The 19,669-nt window shown below is 42.9% G+C and overlaps 1 protein-coding gene across 1 annotated transcript in view; it reads right to left on the reverse strand.

Annotated features, from left to right (window-relative positions):
• pitrm1 (pitrilysin metallopeptidase 1) overlaps positions 1-19,263 on the reverse strand; it is a 37,641-nt gene extending 18,378 nt beyond the window's left edge. Inside the window, exons 1-17 of the mRNA XM_031307611.2 lie at positions 18,937-19,263; positions 17,977-18,082; positions 17,596-17,702; positions 17,273-17,424; positions 16,681-16,795; positions 16,308-16,404; positions 15,596-15,756; positions 15,267-15,393; positions 14,985-15,073; positions 14,574-14,702; positions 14,296-14,409; positions 11,344-11,440; positions 10,690-10,824; positions 10,148-10,286; positions 5,685-5,801; positions 5,418-5,547; positions 4,992-5,112 (exon numbers count right to left, since the gene is read on the reverse strand). Of these exons, the coding sequence (XP_031163471.1) occupies positions 4,992-5,112; positions 5,418-5,547; positions 5,685-5,801; positions 10,148-10,286; positions 10,690-10,824; positions 11,344-11,440; positions 14,296-14,409; positions 14,574-14,702; positions 14,985-15,073; positions 15,267-15,393; positions 15,596-15,756; positions 16,308-16,404; positions 16,681-16,795; positions 17,273-17,424; positions 17,596-17,702; positions 17,977-18,082; positions 18,937-18,983 (1,983 nt within the window). The 5' untranslated portion in view covers positions 18,984-19,263. The remainder of the gene's footprint in view (positions 1-4,991; positions 5,113-5,417; positions 5,548-5,684; positions 5,802-10,147; positions 10,287-10,689; positions 10,825-11,343; positions 11,441-14,295; positions 14,410-14,573; positions 14,703-14,984; positions 15,074-15,266; positions 15,394-15,595; positions 15,757-16,307; positions 16,405-16,680; positions 16,796-17,272; positions 17,425-17,595; positions 17,703-17,976; positions 18,083-18,936) is intronic.
• Positions 19,264-19,669: the final 406 nt, after the last annotated feature.

Below are 19,669 nucleotides of genomic sequence, written 5' to 3' on the forward strand. Positions count from 1 at the left end.
GACTTTAGTGGACTGCTGTCTTTAATCTGTATTAACTTTGACTGTGTAGTTATTGCTGGTGATTTCAACATTCATGTTGACAACCCCCATGTTGACAACCCCCAGGATAGAGGGACAAAAGAACTGTGTTGTATTTTTGAGAACTATGGACTGACTCAGCATGTGACGGAGCCCACATACAACAAGGGGCACACTCTGGACTTGATTATCTCGAAGGGTTTGAACATTTCCAAGGTTGTGGTGACTGATGCTGCTCTCTCTGATCATTCCTGTGTTTTCTTTAATGGCACTATCTCTGTGCAAAAAAGTGTCCAAACAAAGTTAATAAGAAAACGGTATATCACTGACAACACCAGTGAAACATTCATTCAGCTTTTCTCGTCCACACCCACCCTCTCAGGGGTCTCAGTCACTGAGCTTGTAGACAATTTCAATTGTAAAATTACAAATGTTATTGATACCATTGCTCCCATTAAGGTAAAAACTGTCTCTGGTAAGAAAAGATCTCCATGGAGAAATGCCATACTGGTAAGAACAGAAAAAAGAGTGTCGAAAAGCAGAACGCAGGTGGCGAAAAACTAATCTCCAGGTCCACTACAACACTTTTAAAGAGAGACTTCGCATTTATAATTTGGAACTGAGGAATGCAAGGCAGTCCTTCTTCTCGGACATTATTGCCAAAAACAATAATAATTCACGTGCTTTGTTTGCTACTGTCGATAGGTTAACAAACCCTCCAGTACCAGTAGCATCGGAACTTTTATCCACAAAGGCCTGCAATGATTTTGCCACCTTCTTCAATGACAAAATTCAGAAAATTAGACAAACAGTCAGTGCTTCCATATCGAGTACAGGGTATGTGTTGTCACAGTGTCCAGGCAAAACAGATTCCAATATGACCCAATTTCATATGATTAACCGTAAAAACCTGGAGGACATTATACAACATCTGAAAACCTCCTCATGCTGCCTTGATATTCTACCAACGGGCCTTTTCAAAAATGTTGCAAATTGTTTGGCTCCAGATCTTCTACAGATTGTAAACACGTCTCTTCTCTCAGGTATCTTCCCACAGGCCCTGAAAACTGCAGTCATTAAGCCACTCTTAAAAAAGAACAATCTAGACACGTCATTAATGAGCAACTATAGGCCGATATCAAACCTTCCATTTTTAAGTAAAATCATTGAAAAAACGGTTTCTCAACAACTGACCCTTTTCTTGTCACTAAACAACAGTTTTGATGCCTTCCAGTCGGGTTTTCGACCACACCACAGCACTGAGACAGCTCTTGTTAAAGTCTTTAATGACATCCACTTAAACACAGATAGTGGCAAAATTTCAGTCTTGGTACTACTTGATCTCAGTGCTGCATTTGACACGGTCGACCATGACATATTACTAGACCGATTGGAAAACTGGGTTGGCATTTCTGGCTCAGTACTAAAGTGGTTTGAGTCTTATTTAAAGAATAGGGACTACTTTGTGTCTATAGGGAATTATACATCTGAGCATACAAATATGACGTGCGGAGTTCCCCAAGGCTCAGTTCTGGGGCCTCTCCTGTTTAACATCTACATGCTTCCACTGGCTCAAATTATGGAAAACAACAAAATAAGTTACCATAGTTATGCGGATGACACACAACTTTATATAACCTTATCGCCAGGGGACTATAGTCCAATACAACAACTGACTAAGTGCATTGAACAAATTAACGACTGGATGTACCAGAACTTTCTTAAATTAAATGAAGAAAAAACTGAGGTGGTTGTTTTTGGAGCAAAAGAGGAACGATTAAAAGTCAGCACTCAGCTTCAAACGATAACGTTAAAAACAACAGACAAAGCCAGAAATCTTGGTGTAGTCATGGACTCAGACCTGAATTTTAACAGCCACATTAAGACAATTACAAAGTCAGCCTATTACCACCTTAAAAATATATCAAGGGTTAAAGGACTTATGTCTCAGCAGGACTTGGAAAAACTTATCCATGCTTTTATCTTCAGTAGACTAGACTACTGTAACGGAGTCTTTACAGGTCTCCCTAAAAAATCAATCAGACAGCTGCAGCTGATTCAGAACGCTGCTGCTCGAGTCCTCACTAAGACCAAGAAAGTGGATCACATCACGCCAGTACTGAAGTCTCTACACTGGCTTCCAGTGCCTCAAAGAATTGATTTCAAAATACTTTTGTTGGTTTATAAATCACTAAACGGTTTAGGGCCTAAATACATTTCTGATCTGCTAGTACACTATGAACCACCCAGACCTCTCAGGTGGTCTGGGACAGGTCTGCTTGTTGTCCCTAGAGTCAGAACTAAACAGGGTAAAGCAGCATTTAGTTTCTATGCTCCACATATCTGGAACAAACTCCCAGAAAACTGCAGGTCTGCCGCAACTATCAGTTCTTTTAAATCAAGGCTGAAGACCTATCTATTTGATGTTGCCTTTCTTTAAATAACTGTTCATTTGTTATATTACAAGTGACATTCTCTTACAGAAACGGGCATATATCTGATTAATTCTCTGACACAGCATGGCAAGGGAATAACAGAAGAGTCAGACGTCGGGCTGATCAAGAGTTAGAAGAAGAAAACTAACTAAAATTAGGCAGAAGGCCTAAATACAAATAGACTAACATACTCCAAGGGGGTCCCTGTCTATTTAGAGACAGACTGCAGAAGGAAATAAGATAGTTTAAGAAAAAGTTATTGACTACTGAAAGGTTTCTGTCTGCAGGGCTGTACCAGGTTTTTACAAGGTTTGCCGAAAAAAGAACCGAGCCTTGTGGTGACGATCACATTGTAAGAAAAAAGTATACTAGCTTCTGTTATTATGAGTAATGACAGCTCAAAGCCGTGCGAAGCATCTGGGCCCATTGTGGGTGAGATGGTTGGAAAAATATGGACCTGACTGCTTGAGATGTTTGTCATATTGGTAAAAATGGAACACTAAGTACAAACAAAGACTGAAGTTGCATTGTTGACACTGTATAACAATCTATATAAGCATATAAAGAGAAATTCCTATTTTATCTGCTTTTATATATTTAACTGTTTTAATTGCTCTTTAATGTTTCATTTCTTATACTGCACTGTAACTTTTATTCTTGTATTTTATCTGTTTTAAATTTTTTTATTCTGTTTTCATGTAAAGCACTTTGAATTGCCCTGTTGCTGAAATGTGCTATACAAATAAAGCTGCCTTGCCTTGCCTTCACAGAAAGTGACGTTCTTATTAATCTCAACACTATTTCCTCCTAACTCCTGTTGAATCACATCAGACTAGGGCTCTCTAAAGTCAGTTCTTGTTCACCTCGTTTGTTAGATCATTGTTCATGTGTTGAAGTGTTTTATCTGTGTTTTGGGGATCCTACTGTTACATGTCCTGTTGACCTCATCAGGATCTTATCTCAGCACATTTCTGTCATTCAAACAACTCTGAGTTGGAATTTAAAACTCGTCCAGCCAGTTTAATCAAATGAAGGGTTTTATTCGTGCTCGAGTCCATAGATGCAGTTAATGGATACAGGCACGGAGAACTGAAGGCTCTGTTAGCAACGATTAGCTCCGTTAGCGGTTAGCTCCGTTAGCGGTTAGCTAGCTCCGTTATAGGAGTGGATGAGACTGCCACGGACAGGGGTAACAACCAGACTCTGATAAATGATATTCGAGGAGCTTCCACAGTGGTGTGGCCGCGGTGTTTTGTACGGTTTTATTAGTACAGTTAATCCCAAGGCAAGAACACCAGCAACATGCTACTGCTAACGGTAGCGTCTGAACCTGAAGTGGCTGCGCGAGACACACTGCGCAAGACTTCACGAGGGGAGGGGCTGGAGGCAGCTGGTCTGGGCGCGCTGTAAAAAATGTCACCTATTCATGTTTTTAACACTAGGCTGCCCGCAGATGTGCCTGCCTATTAATTGGCTTGATATACTGGGATATTGGCTGATGCCGATTATGTAAAAAAATGCCAAAAATCGGCCGTATCGGCCGGCCGATTAATTAGTCGACCTCTAAGCTGTAGTTTGAAAAAAGTTTCATCTATGAATATAAAACCTTATAAAGTTTTCCATTTTGAAATACATTTTCTATTCATCAATAAATTGTCATTGATGTTGAATATATAGTAGTGGTGTAACGGACCGCCCCTACGGTTCGACACATATGTGAACCGCGGATGAATTGCAGAGTTTCGGGAGAGACGAAGCAGGATTAGGTCGTGTTAGAATGGCCGCATAGCGATTAGATATTTACAGCAGGAGACTTGAGGCAGAGGTATGGGGCAGTTCAACAGGTGTTTATTTCACTAACAATTAACACAAAAATGGAAGCCATGATCGCAACAAACAAACTGAGCACTACAGGCAGCATGTGATCCGAACAGCAATTGTGCTAGATGGAAACTGGCAGCCTTTTATAGTCTGCCACTGACATTATCTCGACCCTACCATAGTACAGGTCGCCTCTGTACCTTCTTCAAATCAAAGTGAGTTAGGGCAATGCTGATAAAGCAGTCGCAAGTGTGGTTACATTTCCTCTGGACACGCACGTACGTGCTTCAGTAACAAAGACTCAAAATACAACAAATTAAAACAAAAATGTAGCGAAGTTCATGAGAACTAACTGGCCACAGCATCTGCAAAACAAAACGGCAAGGGTGAAAATACCCAAACGCACGTGCTCCTAAATAAATTTTACAGTTTGCACACATCTTTTTTTTAGTCGCAAATGCTAGTGAAACAATCGCACTGTTGAGCCCTGAAAGGCTGGACCTTATCCCAGCATGAACTGGGCTGAAATCAAGGAGCCAAATGGACTGATGGATAGGTTTGCACATTTACAAACTTCTGATTTGGATGTGTGTGGGTTGCAGCAGGACAGAGATATGTAATCACAGAGGCACTAGGGATGGAAATCAAACTAACCCTTTTCACTTGCTTTGCTTTAGTGCGTTGTTTCAGACATAGATACACTGAGCTGGCACTGACCTGCTCATACATGTCCAGCTGGGTGGAGTCAGGGGTGACCTGGGTGGAGACAGACATGCCCCCTGTCCTCAGCTCCATCTGCTGGGCCTGTTGCCTGTAGTCCAGAGCTCCACAGCCCATCCTAATTACACAAACAGAAACACACCCAGTCTTTAAAATATGCTTTGCAGGTTAGGAAGCAAAGCATATCAGTACACAGACTGTACAGAACATTAGTAAATTCCTGATGTATTTATTAAAAGAAATGATAAAAGCAGAAACATGTTTCACTGGATTAATCTCAGCATTGTGCTTCTTAAAAACTAGATACAGTCAGTGCACATGTACTGTATGCACAAAACAAAATATACGACAAAAAAAGTGACACATTTTAAACATCTTCTGTGTTTTATCCAGATCTTGTTCTGGACTGACAGATTAACTCACTTAGTAATGACACTGCAGAAGAGCGGGACATAAAGCCTGAGGTCCTCTGGCAGGGTGTTGAGACTGCACATGGCTCTGAGGTAAACCAAGCCGTTGGTGGGCTGCTCACAGTACTGAACTGGTACACCGCCTGTGGAGATTAGGAGAGGAAAGCCCTGGAGAGTTTTACCAAACACTCTTGACTTGGGTGAAGATGGCAAAAATACCATGCTGCAATTACTGTGCAAATGTGATATGGACTGTAACATGGTGGACTCTGTACTGTACCTGCAGTGCTGATTTGAACAGGAGTGATGGGTATCGTGGGCTCAATGTCAGACACTTTGAGTGCAGGCAAACAGGAGGCATCCTGGGTTTTACTCTGAGTAGCCAGCAGCTCTAGACCTTTCCAAGAAGAAAACACCACTGTGATATGTAGCAGACACTTGAATCAGAAGTCACAGCAGTTTGATCAGCTTCATTTTAATGGACATCTTAATCATAGACAGAAAAAACTTGTCTGGGTTCCTGAGAACTAATTCCCTGAAGGCCAACTCCTTTCTGACCATGACCATGAACCTGGCTAATGACTCAACATGTTTAGACATACTCTCTGGTGTAATACGTTGGGTCCTATCTTGCATCCGGCGCAGCGCAGCGCAAAGCCCAACACAAGTGTCTTTGCTAGTTTAAGACCGACGCAGTTGTCAGTTTCCCGTCCAGCGGCCACGTCGTTTAAATAACAAATGCACCTGCACGCATCTGTGGCCCATGGGCGTGCTGGTCTTACAGGGAGGTGCGTTCAGGTGCATTCTGGGCATGCTGGTTTTACAGGGAGGTGTGTTCAGGTGCATTCTGGGAGTATTGCTATCTTGAGGCAGCGGAAAGTGATCGCACCATTGACCAACAAAAACCTGGTCTAGGTCAATAATGCAGCATTTCATTGTTATCAGAATCAGAAAGGGCTTTATTGCCAAGTACGTTGCACATACGAGGAATTTGTCATGGTGTTGTTGGAGCATGTCACACATACAAATATAAGAAGGATAAAAAGATATAAACAATATAAGTATAAACATAGACACACAGTACGTATTAATAACGATAAAATAAATTTAAATAAATAGTAAAATAAGTTAAACAGTAGTGAAAAGGGACGCTACAGCAGAGTAGGTACAGTGGCATGAGGAGCCAGAGGTGGGGTGTGGAGAGAGTCAGGATGGATTCCGAGCCTTGTTTAGAAGGCTAGTGGCGGAGGGGAAAAAACTGTTTATGTGGCGTGAGGTTTTGGTCCTGATGGACCTCATCCTCCTGCCAGAGGGGAGTGGCTCAAAGAGCTTGTGTCCGGGGTGGGAGGGGTCAGCCACAATCTTTCCAGCACGCTTCAGAGTCCTGGTGGCGTATAGGTCCTGGAGCGGCAGCAGATTGCAGCCAATCACCTTCTCAGCTGACCGAATGACACGCTGCAGCCTGCCCTTGTCCTTGACAGTGGCAGCAGCGTACCAGATGGTGATGGAGGATGTGAGGATGGACTCAATGATGGCTGTGTAAAAGTGCACCATCATTGTCTTTGGCAGGTTGAATTTCTTCAGCTGCCGCAGGAAGTACATCCTCTGTTGTGCTTTCTTGACGAGGGAGCTGATGTTCAGCTCCCACTTGAGGTCCTGGGAGATGGTAGTTCCCAGGAAGCGGAAAGACTCCACAGTGTCAATTGTGGAGCCACAGAGGGTGATGGGGGCAGGTGAGGCTGGGTTCTTTCTGAAGTCCACAACCATCTCCACGGTCTTTAGAGTGTTGAGCTCTAGATTGTTTTGCTTGCACCAGGTCACCAGGTGGTCAGCCTCCCACCTGTAGGCGGACTCGTCTCCATCAGAGATGAGTCCGATGAGGGAGGTTTCGTCCGCAAACTTCAGAAGCTTGACGGACTGGTGACTGGAGGTGCAGCTGTTGGTGTACAGGGAGAAGAGCAGAGGAGAAAGAACGCAGCCCTGGGGGGATCCGGTGCTGATGGTCTGTGAGTCGGAGACGTGTTTCCCCAGCTTCACATGCTGCTTCCTGTCAGACAGGAAGTCAGTGATCCACCTGCAGGTGGAGTCAGGCACACCAAGCTGGGAGAGTTTCTGCTGAAGCAGAGCCGGGATGATGGTATTGAAGGCAGAGCTGAAGTCCACAAACAGGATCCTGGCGTATATTCCTGCAGAGTCCAGGTGCCGGAGGATGTAGTGGAGGGCCAGGTTGACTGCATCGTCTACAGACCTATTGGCTCTGTAGGCAAACTGCAGGGGGTCCAGGAGGGGGTCGGTGAGGTCTTTGAGGTGTGAAAGCACAAGGCGCTCAAAGGACTTCATAACCACAGAGGTCAGGGCGACGGGTCTGAAGTCATTAAGTCCTGTGGTCCTTGGCTTCTTGGGGACAGGGATTATGGTTGAGGTCTTGAAGCAGGCTGGCACGTGACATGTCTCCAGTGAGGTGTTAAAAATGTCTGAACACTGGAGACAGCTGGTCAGCACAGTGCTTCAAGCTGGATGGGGAGACAGCATCCGGTCCAGCAGCTTTCCTGGGATTCTGTCTCCTGAACAGTCTGTTGACGTCCCTCTCGTGAATGGAGAGTGTCGTCACTGAGGTGGGAGGGGGGGTGGAGGGGACCTTTAAGGAGGGCATTGGTGGGGGGGCCCAGGACTCTGCTGAGGTGGGCGAGGTGGAGGTGATGCACAGTGGCTGTAGCTGTAGGGAGGTGTCGTGGGGGATGGTGTCAGGACTGTCCTTTTGTCTTTCAAATCGACAGTAGAACTCGTTCAGGTCATTGGCTAGGTGTCGGTCATTGAAGGAGTGGGGGGTTTTAGGCTTGTAGTTGGTGATCTGCCTAAGTCCTTTCCAGACAGTCGCAGAGTCATTAGCTGAGAACTGGCGTTGGAGCTTCTCAGAGTACCGATGTTTAGCCTCCTTCACTGCCTTGCTAAATTTGTACTTTGACTCTTTAAATCTGTCTTTGTCCCCACTCCTGAACGCCTCTTCCTTAGCCAGCCTTAACCTTCTGAGTTTGGCTGTGAACCAGGGTTTGTCATTGTTGTAACTCACCCTGGTGCTTGATGGAACACAGCAGTCCTCACAGAAGCTGATGTATGACGTCACAGCCTCTGTGTACTCATCCAGACTGTGGGTAGCAGTCCTGAACACATCCCAGTCAGTACAATCCAAACACGACTGGAGATCCTCCACAGCTACACTGGTCCACTTCCTTGATGCCCTCGATTTGCAGAGCTTTAGTTTCTGCCTGTAGGCGGGGATCAGGTGGACCATGACGTGGTCAGAGTGCCCCAGTGCAGCACGGGGGACAGCGTGATAAGCATCCCTGACTGTGGTGTAACAGTGATCCAGAATGTTCTCCTCTCTGGTCGGGCATTTAATATGTTGTCTATATTTAGGGAGTTCATGAGTGAGGTTCCCTTTATTAAAGTCACCAAGGACAATAACTAGGGAGTCCGGGTTGGTCCGCTCCACACACAGTATCTGGTCGGCAAGCATGCGCTGCGCGTCCTGCACGTTGGCCTGCGGTGAGATGTAAACACCGACCAGAATGAATGAATGGAACTCACGGGGTGAATAAAAAGGCTTACAGTTTATGGTGAAATACTCCAGGTCAGGAGAACAATGCTGCTGGATCACTGTCACGTCGTTGCACCAACCGCTGTTGATGTAGAAACAGATTCCTCCACCTTTAGTTTTGCCGGAGAGGTCCGTGTCTCTGTCCGCTCTGAAAAGCTGGAAGCCTGCCAGCTGCAGCGCAGAGTCCGGTATTAATCCACAGAGCCACGTCTCCGTGAAGCACAAAACAGCAGACGAAGAAAAGTCCCTGTTTCCCCTCAACAGCAGTTGTAATTCCTCCCATTTGTTGTGCAGAGAGCGCACGTTAGAGAGGAATATTCCAGGTAACGGTGTGCGTGATCCTCGCTGGCGGAGACGCACCAGCCCGTTTCCCTCTCCTCCGGCGTTTCTCTGCGTGAGCAAAGGTGAGCGCACCTTTGACCAGAATGTCCAAAATTTCCAGTGAAGGGAGAAGAAAAGTGGGAAATAAGTCTGATGGTGTTGTTGCCCTGAAGTTCACGAGCTCTTCACTTGTGAATGAGATACGGGTACCATCGCAAGAAACAGAATTAAAACACAAAACAAAACAAAACAGAGCGCTCCAACACACCGTGTCGCCATTCTGCGGCGCCATCTTGAGGACCAGCGTTATTTTAACAGAGCATTAGTAAAATGCTCCTAGGCTCGTGCACAGCGCGCGCGCACTATGCTTGTTATACACACAGGGACACACAGCAGCACACACACATGCAGAAGATACACGTACACGCCTTAAATGCACCTGCACCAGGCGCTTCACGCTGTGTGCTTAGATCGTTAAAATAGGGCCCTTTCTGTGTATATTCACATGGCAGCACAGTATCTATTTTAGCCAGTAATTGGTGTATTTGAATTTATTTAGCTTTGCTTTACTATTTCATAGAGAAGATATAAGATATGTTTAAAACCTGTATATACATGCACATTTGGGTGGAAAGAAGGTATAAGTTTAATTACTATGTTTGTGTAGAGTGCCCTACCAAGCAGCCAATACTGTTGCTGTAATTTCATAGGGTCAAAGTAAGAGTGTTTAACATCGACAAAGTATTGGTGTTAATTGATTAGGACTTTGTGAACTGACCTTCTAGCAAAGGAAAAGAGACACTGAGCAGTGAATTTATGGTTACCTTTCTCATAGATCTCTTTTCGGTCACTGTGAGACAGAGCCTGGATCTTTCTCTGGAGCTTCTCCTCCTCAGCCTGGGCCTGTTTCTCCAGGTACGCCTCATCTGGGCTCATGGACAGAGTCAGTCTGTGTGTATTCTCCTGCAGGGCCCATGGAGAGGGGGTGGGGGGTGGCGGGGTTTGAAGGAGGACAGAAAAACTGAAATTAGAATTAAATCCTGGAAAGATCAACTAGAGGACCTGAGGCAAGGCTGCTGGTAACAGCACCAGTGTGCTGAACTTGAGAAAGAGACTAAAAACCCGACCAGCACCAGGGCTGAGGAAGCTGACCTTTGACCTTTCCTGAAAAGGATGCTGGGATGTCGCCTGATAAATACAATACAACTCTCTCTCCAAACTCCCAACCACCTAAGACATAATCCTGCAATGGGTTTAACAAATAAAGATATGAATCCAGACTGCTGCATGTTGCCCCTTTATTCTTCAGCAATCGACTCGTCACTATACTCGAGAGATACAAACATATTTAATTCATGTCATTCACCTTAAAGTAGTGTAGAACTTTCTCCTGCAGGAAGCAAGGGTTTTCCTTCAGGGCCTGCCTGAACTTTGCAACGCTGTCGCTGATCTGCAGCAGCTCCACCGGGTCGCCGTCATGGTTCCACAACGATGCAATGTACTAGAGACACACAAAATGTCAGGAATGAGGAAACCAAAGACAGTAGCTCTGAAAAAAAAAAGATTATAACAGTCTAGTATCTTGTTTTACTCTTACTTCCTCTTATTTCAGAGATGAATTACATAGCATGATTTATACTTTATAAAACAAGTGGACAAGTTGTCCATTAATGCCCATATATCATTCATTTTAAATATGTCTACCTGTTGAACTAGGGCCGCCCCCTCTTAGATGATTAGTCTTCAATTACAGTAACAGAGCAAATAAACTGGTCTGGTCACAAGATAGTCTCAGTCCCAGGACAATAACTACGGACATGTTTAAATTCTTGATTTGTATAGAATTATACAGAAAAACCGGGGATATAAATAGAAATGCAAGATTTCAGGCACGAAGAACACAATCTAACATCCTTAGTACTGCTAAGATACCTCACACATGGAGGTTTATAAATACATGTAGAGTCCTTGTGGTTGTGGAAACAAAATGAAGGTTACAGATGAACAGCAGCGAACTCACCGAGGCCAGAGACAGGCCGAAGTTTGTGGACTGGTGTTTAATCTGGATCTCAAGCTTATGGAGGAGAGCCTCGATTCTTTCCTCCTCAAAGCCTTTCCTGTGAACAAGGAGAAGTGATTCAGTTTGATCTTACATACTGTTGGACTCTTTCATGTTCCTTCCTATTAGCTCATTTACTAACATACTATGTTCTTTTAAATATTCCAGTGCAAATGTAAATGATAGACAGTGAACAGAGATGACACGACACGTGAAGCTTTTATAATGAGCAGATGAGCTTTTACCATGGCTGTTTTATCAAATATTTTATGGCTGTTTTAAAACAAGTTAAAACTTTAAAAGCAGATTTGTCAAATAAATGATGCTGTCCAGGGCTTCAGACTGCGACCAAAATTTGAGAGTGTGCGACTGAATTTTACATCCAGTCGCACATGTGCGACCAGTAAAGTAAAGTAAAGTAAAGTGGTGTAAAGTAAAGTACACATTAAACGTCAAAATTTCGGTACCTGAGAGCGCGTAAGCTCAAGCTTATCTGTCCTCTCTGAAAATTGACAGAGAGCGGAGGTCTGACACAAACACACACACACTCGCGCACACACACGCATAGCTGCAGACGGTGCAAACTACGTGGGCTCTGCAGTAGGGCTGAACAATTAATTGCATTTGCGATAATATCGCGATATGTTAAAACGTGATTTCCTAATCGCAAAGGCTGCGATTTGGTCACATGACCCGCGAGAGCAAATCAGTCTGCACTCCGCAGAGAAAGCATCAACTAGCACGCTAACGCTACGTCGTACCTTGAGCTGATTTCTGTCATTCAAACAACTCTGAGTTGTAGTTTAAAACTTTTACAGCCATTTTAATAAAATGAAGGGTTTTATTCTGGTTCGAGTCCATACGTGCAGTTAATGGATACAGGAACGCAGAACTGAAGGCTCGGTTGGCAACTATTAGCTAGCTCTGATTAGCGGTTAGCTCCGGTTAGCGGTTAGCTCCGTTATAAAGATATGAGTGGAGGAGCTGCCACTGAGAGGGGTAACAACCAGACTCTGATAAATGACGTTCAGGGAGCTTTCACAGCAGCGTGGCCGCGGGGTTTCAACGGCTTTATTAGTACAGTTAATCCCACGGCAAGAACACCAGCAGCTAGCTAACGCAACGATAGCCTCTCTGCACTCGGCAGTACTCAACTTCACGAGGGGGAGGGGCTGGAGGCAGCTCCTCTCTGTGCACTGTAAAAAAAATACACTGTTGTGTGTGTGTATATACACTATATTTTTACTTTTTTAACTGTCTAGTGTGTAATTGTGTGTTGTTCATACTATAAAATGATTTATTGTTTGTCTTTGTTGAATAATACAGAAGACACAAAAGAGCTTAAAAAATAATCGAATCGCAATATTTGGGAAAAAAATCGCAATTAGATTATTTTCAAAAATCGTTCAGCCCTACTCTGCAGTTTTGTTGAAGTCACAGTGAGTCACGGAAATGCCGATAAAGTGGTTTCAAGTGTGGTTACAGTTTTTCAAAACTTCACGCAGACGGCGGTTGCTGCGATATGATATTAATGGAGAGCTGCAAGTGGTCGTGGTGCTGTTGACGTTACACTTCCCACGTTACACTGCCCACAGCAGGCACAACAGTGGTTTCTGTGCCCTGGGGACTGACTGACAGGCTGAGGTTGTAAGGCAAGGCAACTTTATTTCTACAGCACCTTTCAGCAACAAGGCAACTTTATTTCTACAGCAGCTTTCAGCAACAAGGCAACTTTATTTCTACGGCACCTTTCAGCAACCAGGCAACTTTATTTCTACGGCACCTTTCAGCAACAAGGCAACTTTATTTCTACGGCACCTTTCAGCAACAAGGCAACTTTATTTCTACGGCAGCTTTCAGCAACAAGGCAACTTTATTTCTACGGCAGCTTTCAGCAACAAGGCAACTCAGCAACAAGGCAACTTTATTTCTACAGCAGCTTTCAGCAACAAGGCAACTTTATTTCTACAGCACCTTTCAGCAACAAGGCAACTTTATTTCTACAGCAGCTTTCAGCAACAAGGCAACTTTATTTCTACAGCAGCTTTCAGCAACAAGGCAACTCAAAGTGCTTTACATGAAACATTAAAGAGCAGTTAAAAACGGTCATGAAAATAAAACAGGCTAAAATAGAATATACAAATAAAAGAATAAAAGTTACAGTGAGTAAGAAATGAATAATTATTCCATTTAATAGGTTGTAGGGATGGGTTTGGGAGGAGAGAGGGAGGGGTTTTATTTTTGTTTAATTTATTTAGAGTAACATTCTAATAAAATAACATAATGTTCTAAGTACACAGGATAAATAGGTTTGACAATATTTTTTACAACTGAAATAATTGTTTTGTAATTATAGAGGGAAAGTACCAAAAAAAAGGTACCGTTGGGTAACGGAACCAAATTTCAGGTATCGGTACCGATATTGGTTCAGTAGTAGCCTAAACAATGCATGTTTAATTTGAAGTTGAATTCATTGTAATTGTAGACTAGAGCTGATATAGATATATATATATATATATATATATATATAGATATAGATATAGATATAGATATATATATATATATATTTCATGTTTTTTCATGACAGCGATGGGGCTGTCAGTTAACCTTCTATGTTGCATCTTCAAAAGTGAACCTGAATTTGAAGCACATTGTAATTTCTGCATCTATTATCAAAGTATGTATTAGTAATACAGTGGAAATTAGTAGAAATGTGAATATTTGGTTAGCATGTTGATTTACGGTGTGTGCCCCTACATTTTCAGTTGGGGGCCACTGTGCTCCTAGTGAGAAAAGTTAGTCTGGAGCCCTGCTGCCATCAACAATGAGTTGCACTCCTCACACAAAGCAGTGCAAATTTGATATCTAGCCATGAAAGAAAATCCATAGCACCAATATGACTGTGGTACTTACTCTATAATGTCATCGATGGTCTGGCTGATGATTTGTTTCACCCTCTCGGTGTCCTCCTCAGACATTCCCTGCAGTCCGATGCTGAACGACGCCTCTTTGGTGCTGCCATCATATCTGCACAACAGGAAATTTCAACACACTCTCAAAGAATACAAGAATGTCATGGAGGCCAAATGGTCAAATACTTAAGATGATTGGTTTCATCCCACAGATACTGTAACTGATCAAAACTTAGTATAACGCAGGTTTGCTGTTGTTATCCCAAAGCATGTACACACCCTACGACAGAAGAGAAGTCGGTTCCTATCTTGGGTTCAATGAGAGCCTTGTAGAAGGGAGAGTTTGGTCCAGAGATCATTAGAGACGACAGCAGACTGAGAGTGAATCCTTCAAACGTGTCAGTGATGCTGCAGAGAGAAACCACAATAAGAGATCAGATGTCACTGAATAACTGAGCAGGCTCAAAGCTTCACTGTGTAAAGAGAAGAGTTTTATGATGTATTGAGGAAGACTGAAAAACTCTCAACATGACTATACAAGCCGCTGGAAACGAGGGTCAAACAAAAAGATCAGGAGAAACAGAGGATGCAGTATCTGTAGCTTCAGAATCTCATAAATGCCATCCTGCTAAAATGAGTTAAAGTACAAATGTCTGCAGGGCAATAGAGAGGGAGATAATGTGACCTTACTCTCCCAGCAGGTAGCTCACACACAGCGTGTCCTGCCTGGCTGGATCTGGAGCCAGAGCATCAGGGCTGCAGGTGACATGCTCTTCTCTCTGGGAAACCAATGGGATTCACAGTGACATCACACAGACTATTCAATGCAAATAAAACAATGGAGCAATGCATGCAAGTGATTATTAAATACATAAGTTTTGAACATTCTATTGTTACAGTACTTTGGTTATCTCTAATACCTTTTCACCCTTACTGTATGTTACAGTAATATGTCTGAAACAATGAACTTACAGGGCTGCTCCAGTGTGGCTGGGAGGGGACCTCTGTGTTTGGGTTGATGCGTTTAAACCTGGACAGAGCTTCCTCTTCAATCTGCTTCAGATGCTGCTCCAAAGGCAAATCTCCATAGGTGAAGAACCTGAAGAACATATTGAAGTCTTACGCATAAAGCTGTGACATAGTGTCAGTCAATGTCAACCAGCTAGCCTGTGTAAGGCTGCAGCAGGGAATTATTCTAAACAACAAATAATACCAGAATGAGTAAGCTATGGGAGTTATTACAAACAGAACCAAACATGTTTCTGTTCTTTTCTAGGCGGTGTAAGTGTGTCCCCCTCTACCTAGCATTGCTGGGGTGGTAATGTGTGGCGTGGAACTGTTTGAGTTGCTCCCAGGTGAGGTCGGGGATGGCTAGAGGCTCCCCTCCTGACACCACAGAGTAGGTGTGGTCTGGAAACAGCTTGTTCTGGAGGTGCTGGGCATACACACGCTCATTGTCCGACTGCAAGAATACACAAACGCAAATTATTATTTCAGATTCTGCCGACATGTAAAATATATGAAAGCATTACTGATTCCAAGATAAATAATGTAAACATTATAAAGTTGCAGTGGGTGTTGTCACACAAACTTACATTTCTAAACTTTCTTTTTGTTTTTATTCTTCTAACCATACTAGTTTGTTGGTTTAATCTAACCCCCTCTCTTTCTATCTGTATCTGACCTTGTTATCCTTGTGTAGCCTCGCTTTGTTTCTTCTTGATTACAGGACATTTTGTTCAAGAAAAGTGCAACTGCGCCAAGCAGATATTTTCTTTGGATTAACTTTTTTCTGTGTTCTAACTTTATATTACACCAGTGTATTAATATAATAAGTAGGAAAAACACATGTGTGCATTAAATGTTTAAACTGTTGGGGCGCTTATACCATGAAAGCACCTAAATTGCCTGAATGTCAAAACAAATCTAAAGCACTGTGTAGAACAAACAATTGTTATGTATTGTTATGTATGTGAAATGTTAATGACAGTGACTGGGAAAGTGTTGACTTACAAAAGCCCCCTTCATTTCATTGAACACCACTCCTTTGAAAACCAGGGGGGAGTTGATATCAGTGGGGGTTTCATTCTCCAGCCTCCAGCCCTCCTGCCTGGAAAATCCAGACATACTAAATCAAACTGGGTAATGCTGATTTCATCTATTACAGCCCTGCCAAATGATATTTGCAAATGCTTGGTCTGTGTTAGCCTACTGTTGGACAATACAGCGAGGAAATGACTGTTAAGACACATATTTACAACCAGGTGTTGTGTGTAACTTTGGCTACTGTTTTGTTATAATGCCATCACATTTTTTTATAAAATAAAAGTGAGCAGTTTATAGCACTGTAACATGTATAACTGTGGAGCAATAGTCAAAAACTCACCGGAAATCCTGCTCTCGTAAACAAGGGAAAAAAACTGCATCCAGATAGACTGACAGAAGATTCTGGAAATCCTTCCCATTCTGGGTCGAGAACGGATACATGGTGTAGTCACTGGCTGCTCACGGGAAAGGAAGCAAACAGACAGACAACCCATGCAAAACGCTCATCAGCCACTGAAAAATGAACCTACCATCAGGTGAAAGTCCTTTTACTTTCTTTTGAAGCTGATGAGGAAAATAATGACAGCAGCTTTTTATTCAATCCATCAAGTATTGGTGCATGTAAACACTCTCATTTTCAATACTTAAACTACTATGATACATGTCCAAATATACTACGTATATATAAATACTTGAATCCATATATTCCAGTCTGTAAATACTATTAAATCTTTACTGCTGGGACAGTCAAGCAGAGCAAGTCCATTGTAATAATGTGAAAAGCTCTGGTAAACTAAACTCCTAGATTATTTCCATGTACATGCATTAAACCTGTAAAAGTCCTTAGCCACTGATTCGTTTTCTATTTAGTTTACGTCTTGCTCACAGACTCCGAGGTTGATACATTTAGGTCCAAATGATTTTTTCCGTACCTGTGAAAGCGTTCATGAAGGTGGACAGGGACCTGTTAAGCATCTTGAAGAAAGGGTCTCTGCAGGGATACTTCTGAGATCCACAAAGCACCGTGTGCTCCAGGATGTGTGGGACCCCTGTGCTGTCCATGGGAGTGGTTCTGAACTGGACACTGAAAATACGGGAACAAGTAGAAGAGGCATCTGATTTATTTACTACGCTGGAGAAAAAAGATGCTGCTGTATAAACAAACATCTTAAAGTCAATGGAGTGTGACTGCAGAAAGAAAGCTGTCGAACATGAATATAAATAGGTAGAAGTGATGAAGCACATTTCAACCAACCTGAAGAGGTTATTGGCATCATCTCTGGCTGCATGGAGGTGCTGAGCTCCAGTTGTATCATGTGTTAACTTCACTGCTGTGAGAAACAAGTCAGGGACCGCTACAACCTTGGGGGGGGGCAGAATCAGCAGCTCTAATGACCATTTGTTTGACAGCATCAGACACTTCCATTAAGTGTCAAGGTCTAATCTCAGCCACTGAATCAAACCATGTTTGGTCCAAGAAGGCCATAGAACTAAACTAAAATCACAGTACGTCCTTTTAAAATTCAACCAGAAAATGGCTGATTTACTTGTACAGTATTGTTCCATACATGCATTTAGACCTCCGCTCGGTGTTCACAAAACATTACTTTATAACCCCAGAATAGTTGAAGTTTACCTCTGTGACTGTAAAGCCATGGATGTTCTGTCCTGGTTGGTACTGACAGGCCCTCTCTTTTGCTGAAGTGCTCTTTAGCTTCCACGTATGCTGCTGTCCATTGAAACTGGGAGAAGAAAATAGTTAAAAAGGTACAAAGAATAATTCGCCCCATCTTTGCACAAACTAATGCCAATCTCGTATCTCAATATTTTCTAGCATCGAGTATCTTGTGTATTGGCTGACACATCCCCGCAGCAAGCCACAGCTTAATTATGATGCTAAAGCTTTAGTTAGAAGTTTCCTCTATTCCAAAATGTATATCTGTCCAAAATATAATGCGGCCACACAACTTCCATGTTGACCTTAGGTTGTAAAGATGATAAAATAACCACTGCAAGAGTAGAAAAGAGGAATTGTAAATTAGCAAGCCTTGTGTGGGGATTTTCTTTCATTGCATATAATGACTTTCCAGAGGGTGCATGTATTCCGGACTCAGACCATATGCAAATAACGTTACATTACTACACACTCCTAACTTTCTCCAGGCCATAGGCATAAACAGTATGGCCATAGGATGACCAGATCACAATATGGTGCCACATCAATGTAGGCTCGTGTGAAACTGAATCCTCTTCTTACTCTGATAACGTTACCCCAAACATTAGTTACTGCCCACGGCCTACATTAGGCTGAAGCTGCTAATCTATTAAAGGACCAGTGAATATAAAACTATGAACAGTAACGCTAGCTAGGTAACTCCAAACGGATACATTTTTAATCTCTGCTTGCATCAGCTCTTTCATTAGTTAAAATGTAATATTTCGACAAAGTCAAAGCACCCTTTCATATCACAATATCTAATCACACATTGTTACAGTCAGTGAATGTTGAAGTCGACAGCACACAAAGAAACTTTTTAAATGATTAGCAATAACGTTATGCCAGCTACAGTGCTGTAGCGTTAGCTAGCTAACTTACCTTAGATATCGAAGTTTCTGGAGCACCGCCTTCGTTTGCCTAAACATGGCTTTGTCACTTGCAAAATTATTCAAGTATGTCTACTTCAGTATGTTCGGCTTTGAAAAAAAAAGACTATTCTAATTACATTTGGTCAATAATTCCACATTATTTCGGTTACGCATCCCGGCACGGTGTCCTCTCATGCCGTGTGTAGTACAGTTAACACACTGGGTCAGTTGCGCAAATAAATGGCCGTCACACCTGCGCAGATCGCAGATCTGACCGTCGCTTTCTGCTCAGTAATACCTATCCTATCGTCATGTAACTCTACACGTACTCGCTGAGCAATTTTCAACACCCGTAAACTGAACTTCCACCTACAAACAAGCTTGTTTCCGGTTGGTCGAGCTAGAATGAAGAGCAAATATGATTGGCTCATACGTAACATCACTAATATTACCAAACCATGATGGAGATTTTGAAGGGCGTCAATCTCGTGACGCATATTTAACACCACTTTCTATCACACTTGAAGTTGTTTTGCAACTTCAAATGAACGTTAATTCATTGTAAGGGTCCCATCTTTCCATTCCCTCTAGTTGTAAGCCAGCCTGTGTTCCAGCAGATGTCGCTGTCAGGTCGTGGTGAGACCATCGGCTGAAGGAAGTTACAGGAGTCATGTTAGTTAAGTTAGAAACTTTTTTCCAGACTAAATGTTCCACTCTGGAGTCCAGAAGTACGACAACAGTGG

The sequence above is a fragment of the Sander lucioperca genome, chromosome 9 (genome assembly GCF_008315115.2).
Source record: "Sander lucioperca isolate FBNREF2018 chromosome 9, SLUC_FBN_1.2, whole genome shotgun sequence".
Taxonomy (NCBI): Eukaryota; Metazoa; Chordata; class Actinopteri; order Perciformes; family Percidae; genus Sander; species Sander lucioperca.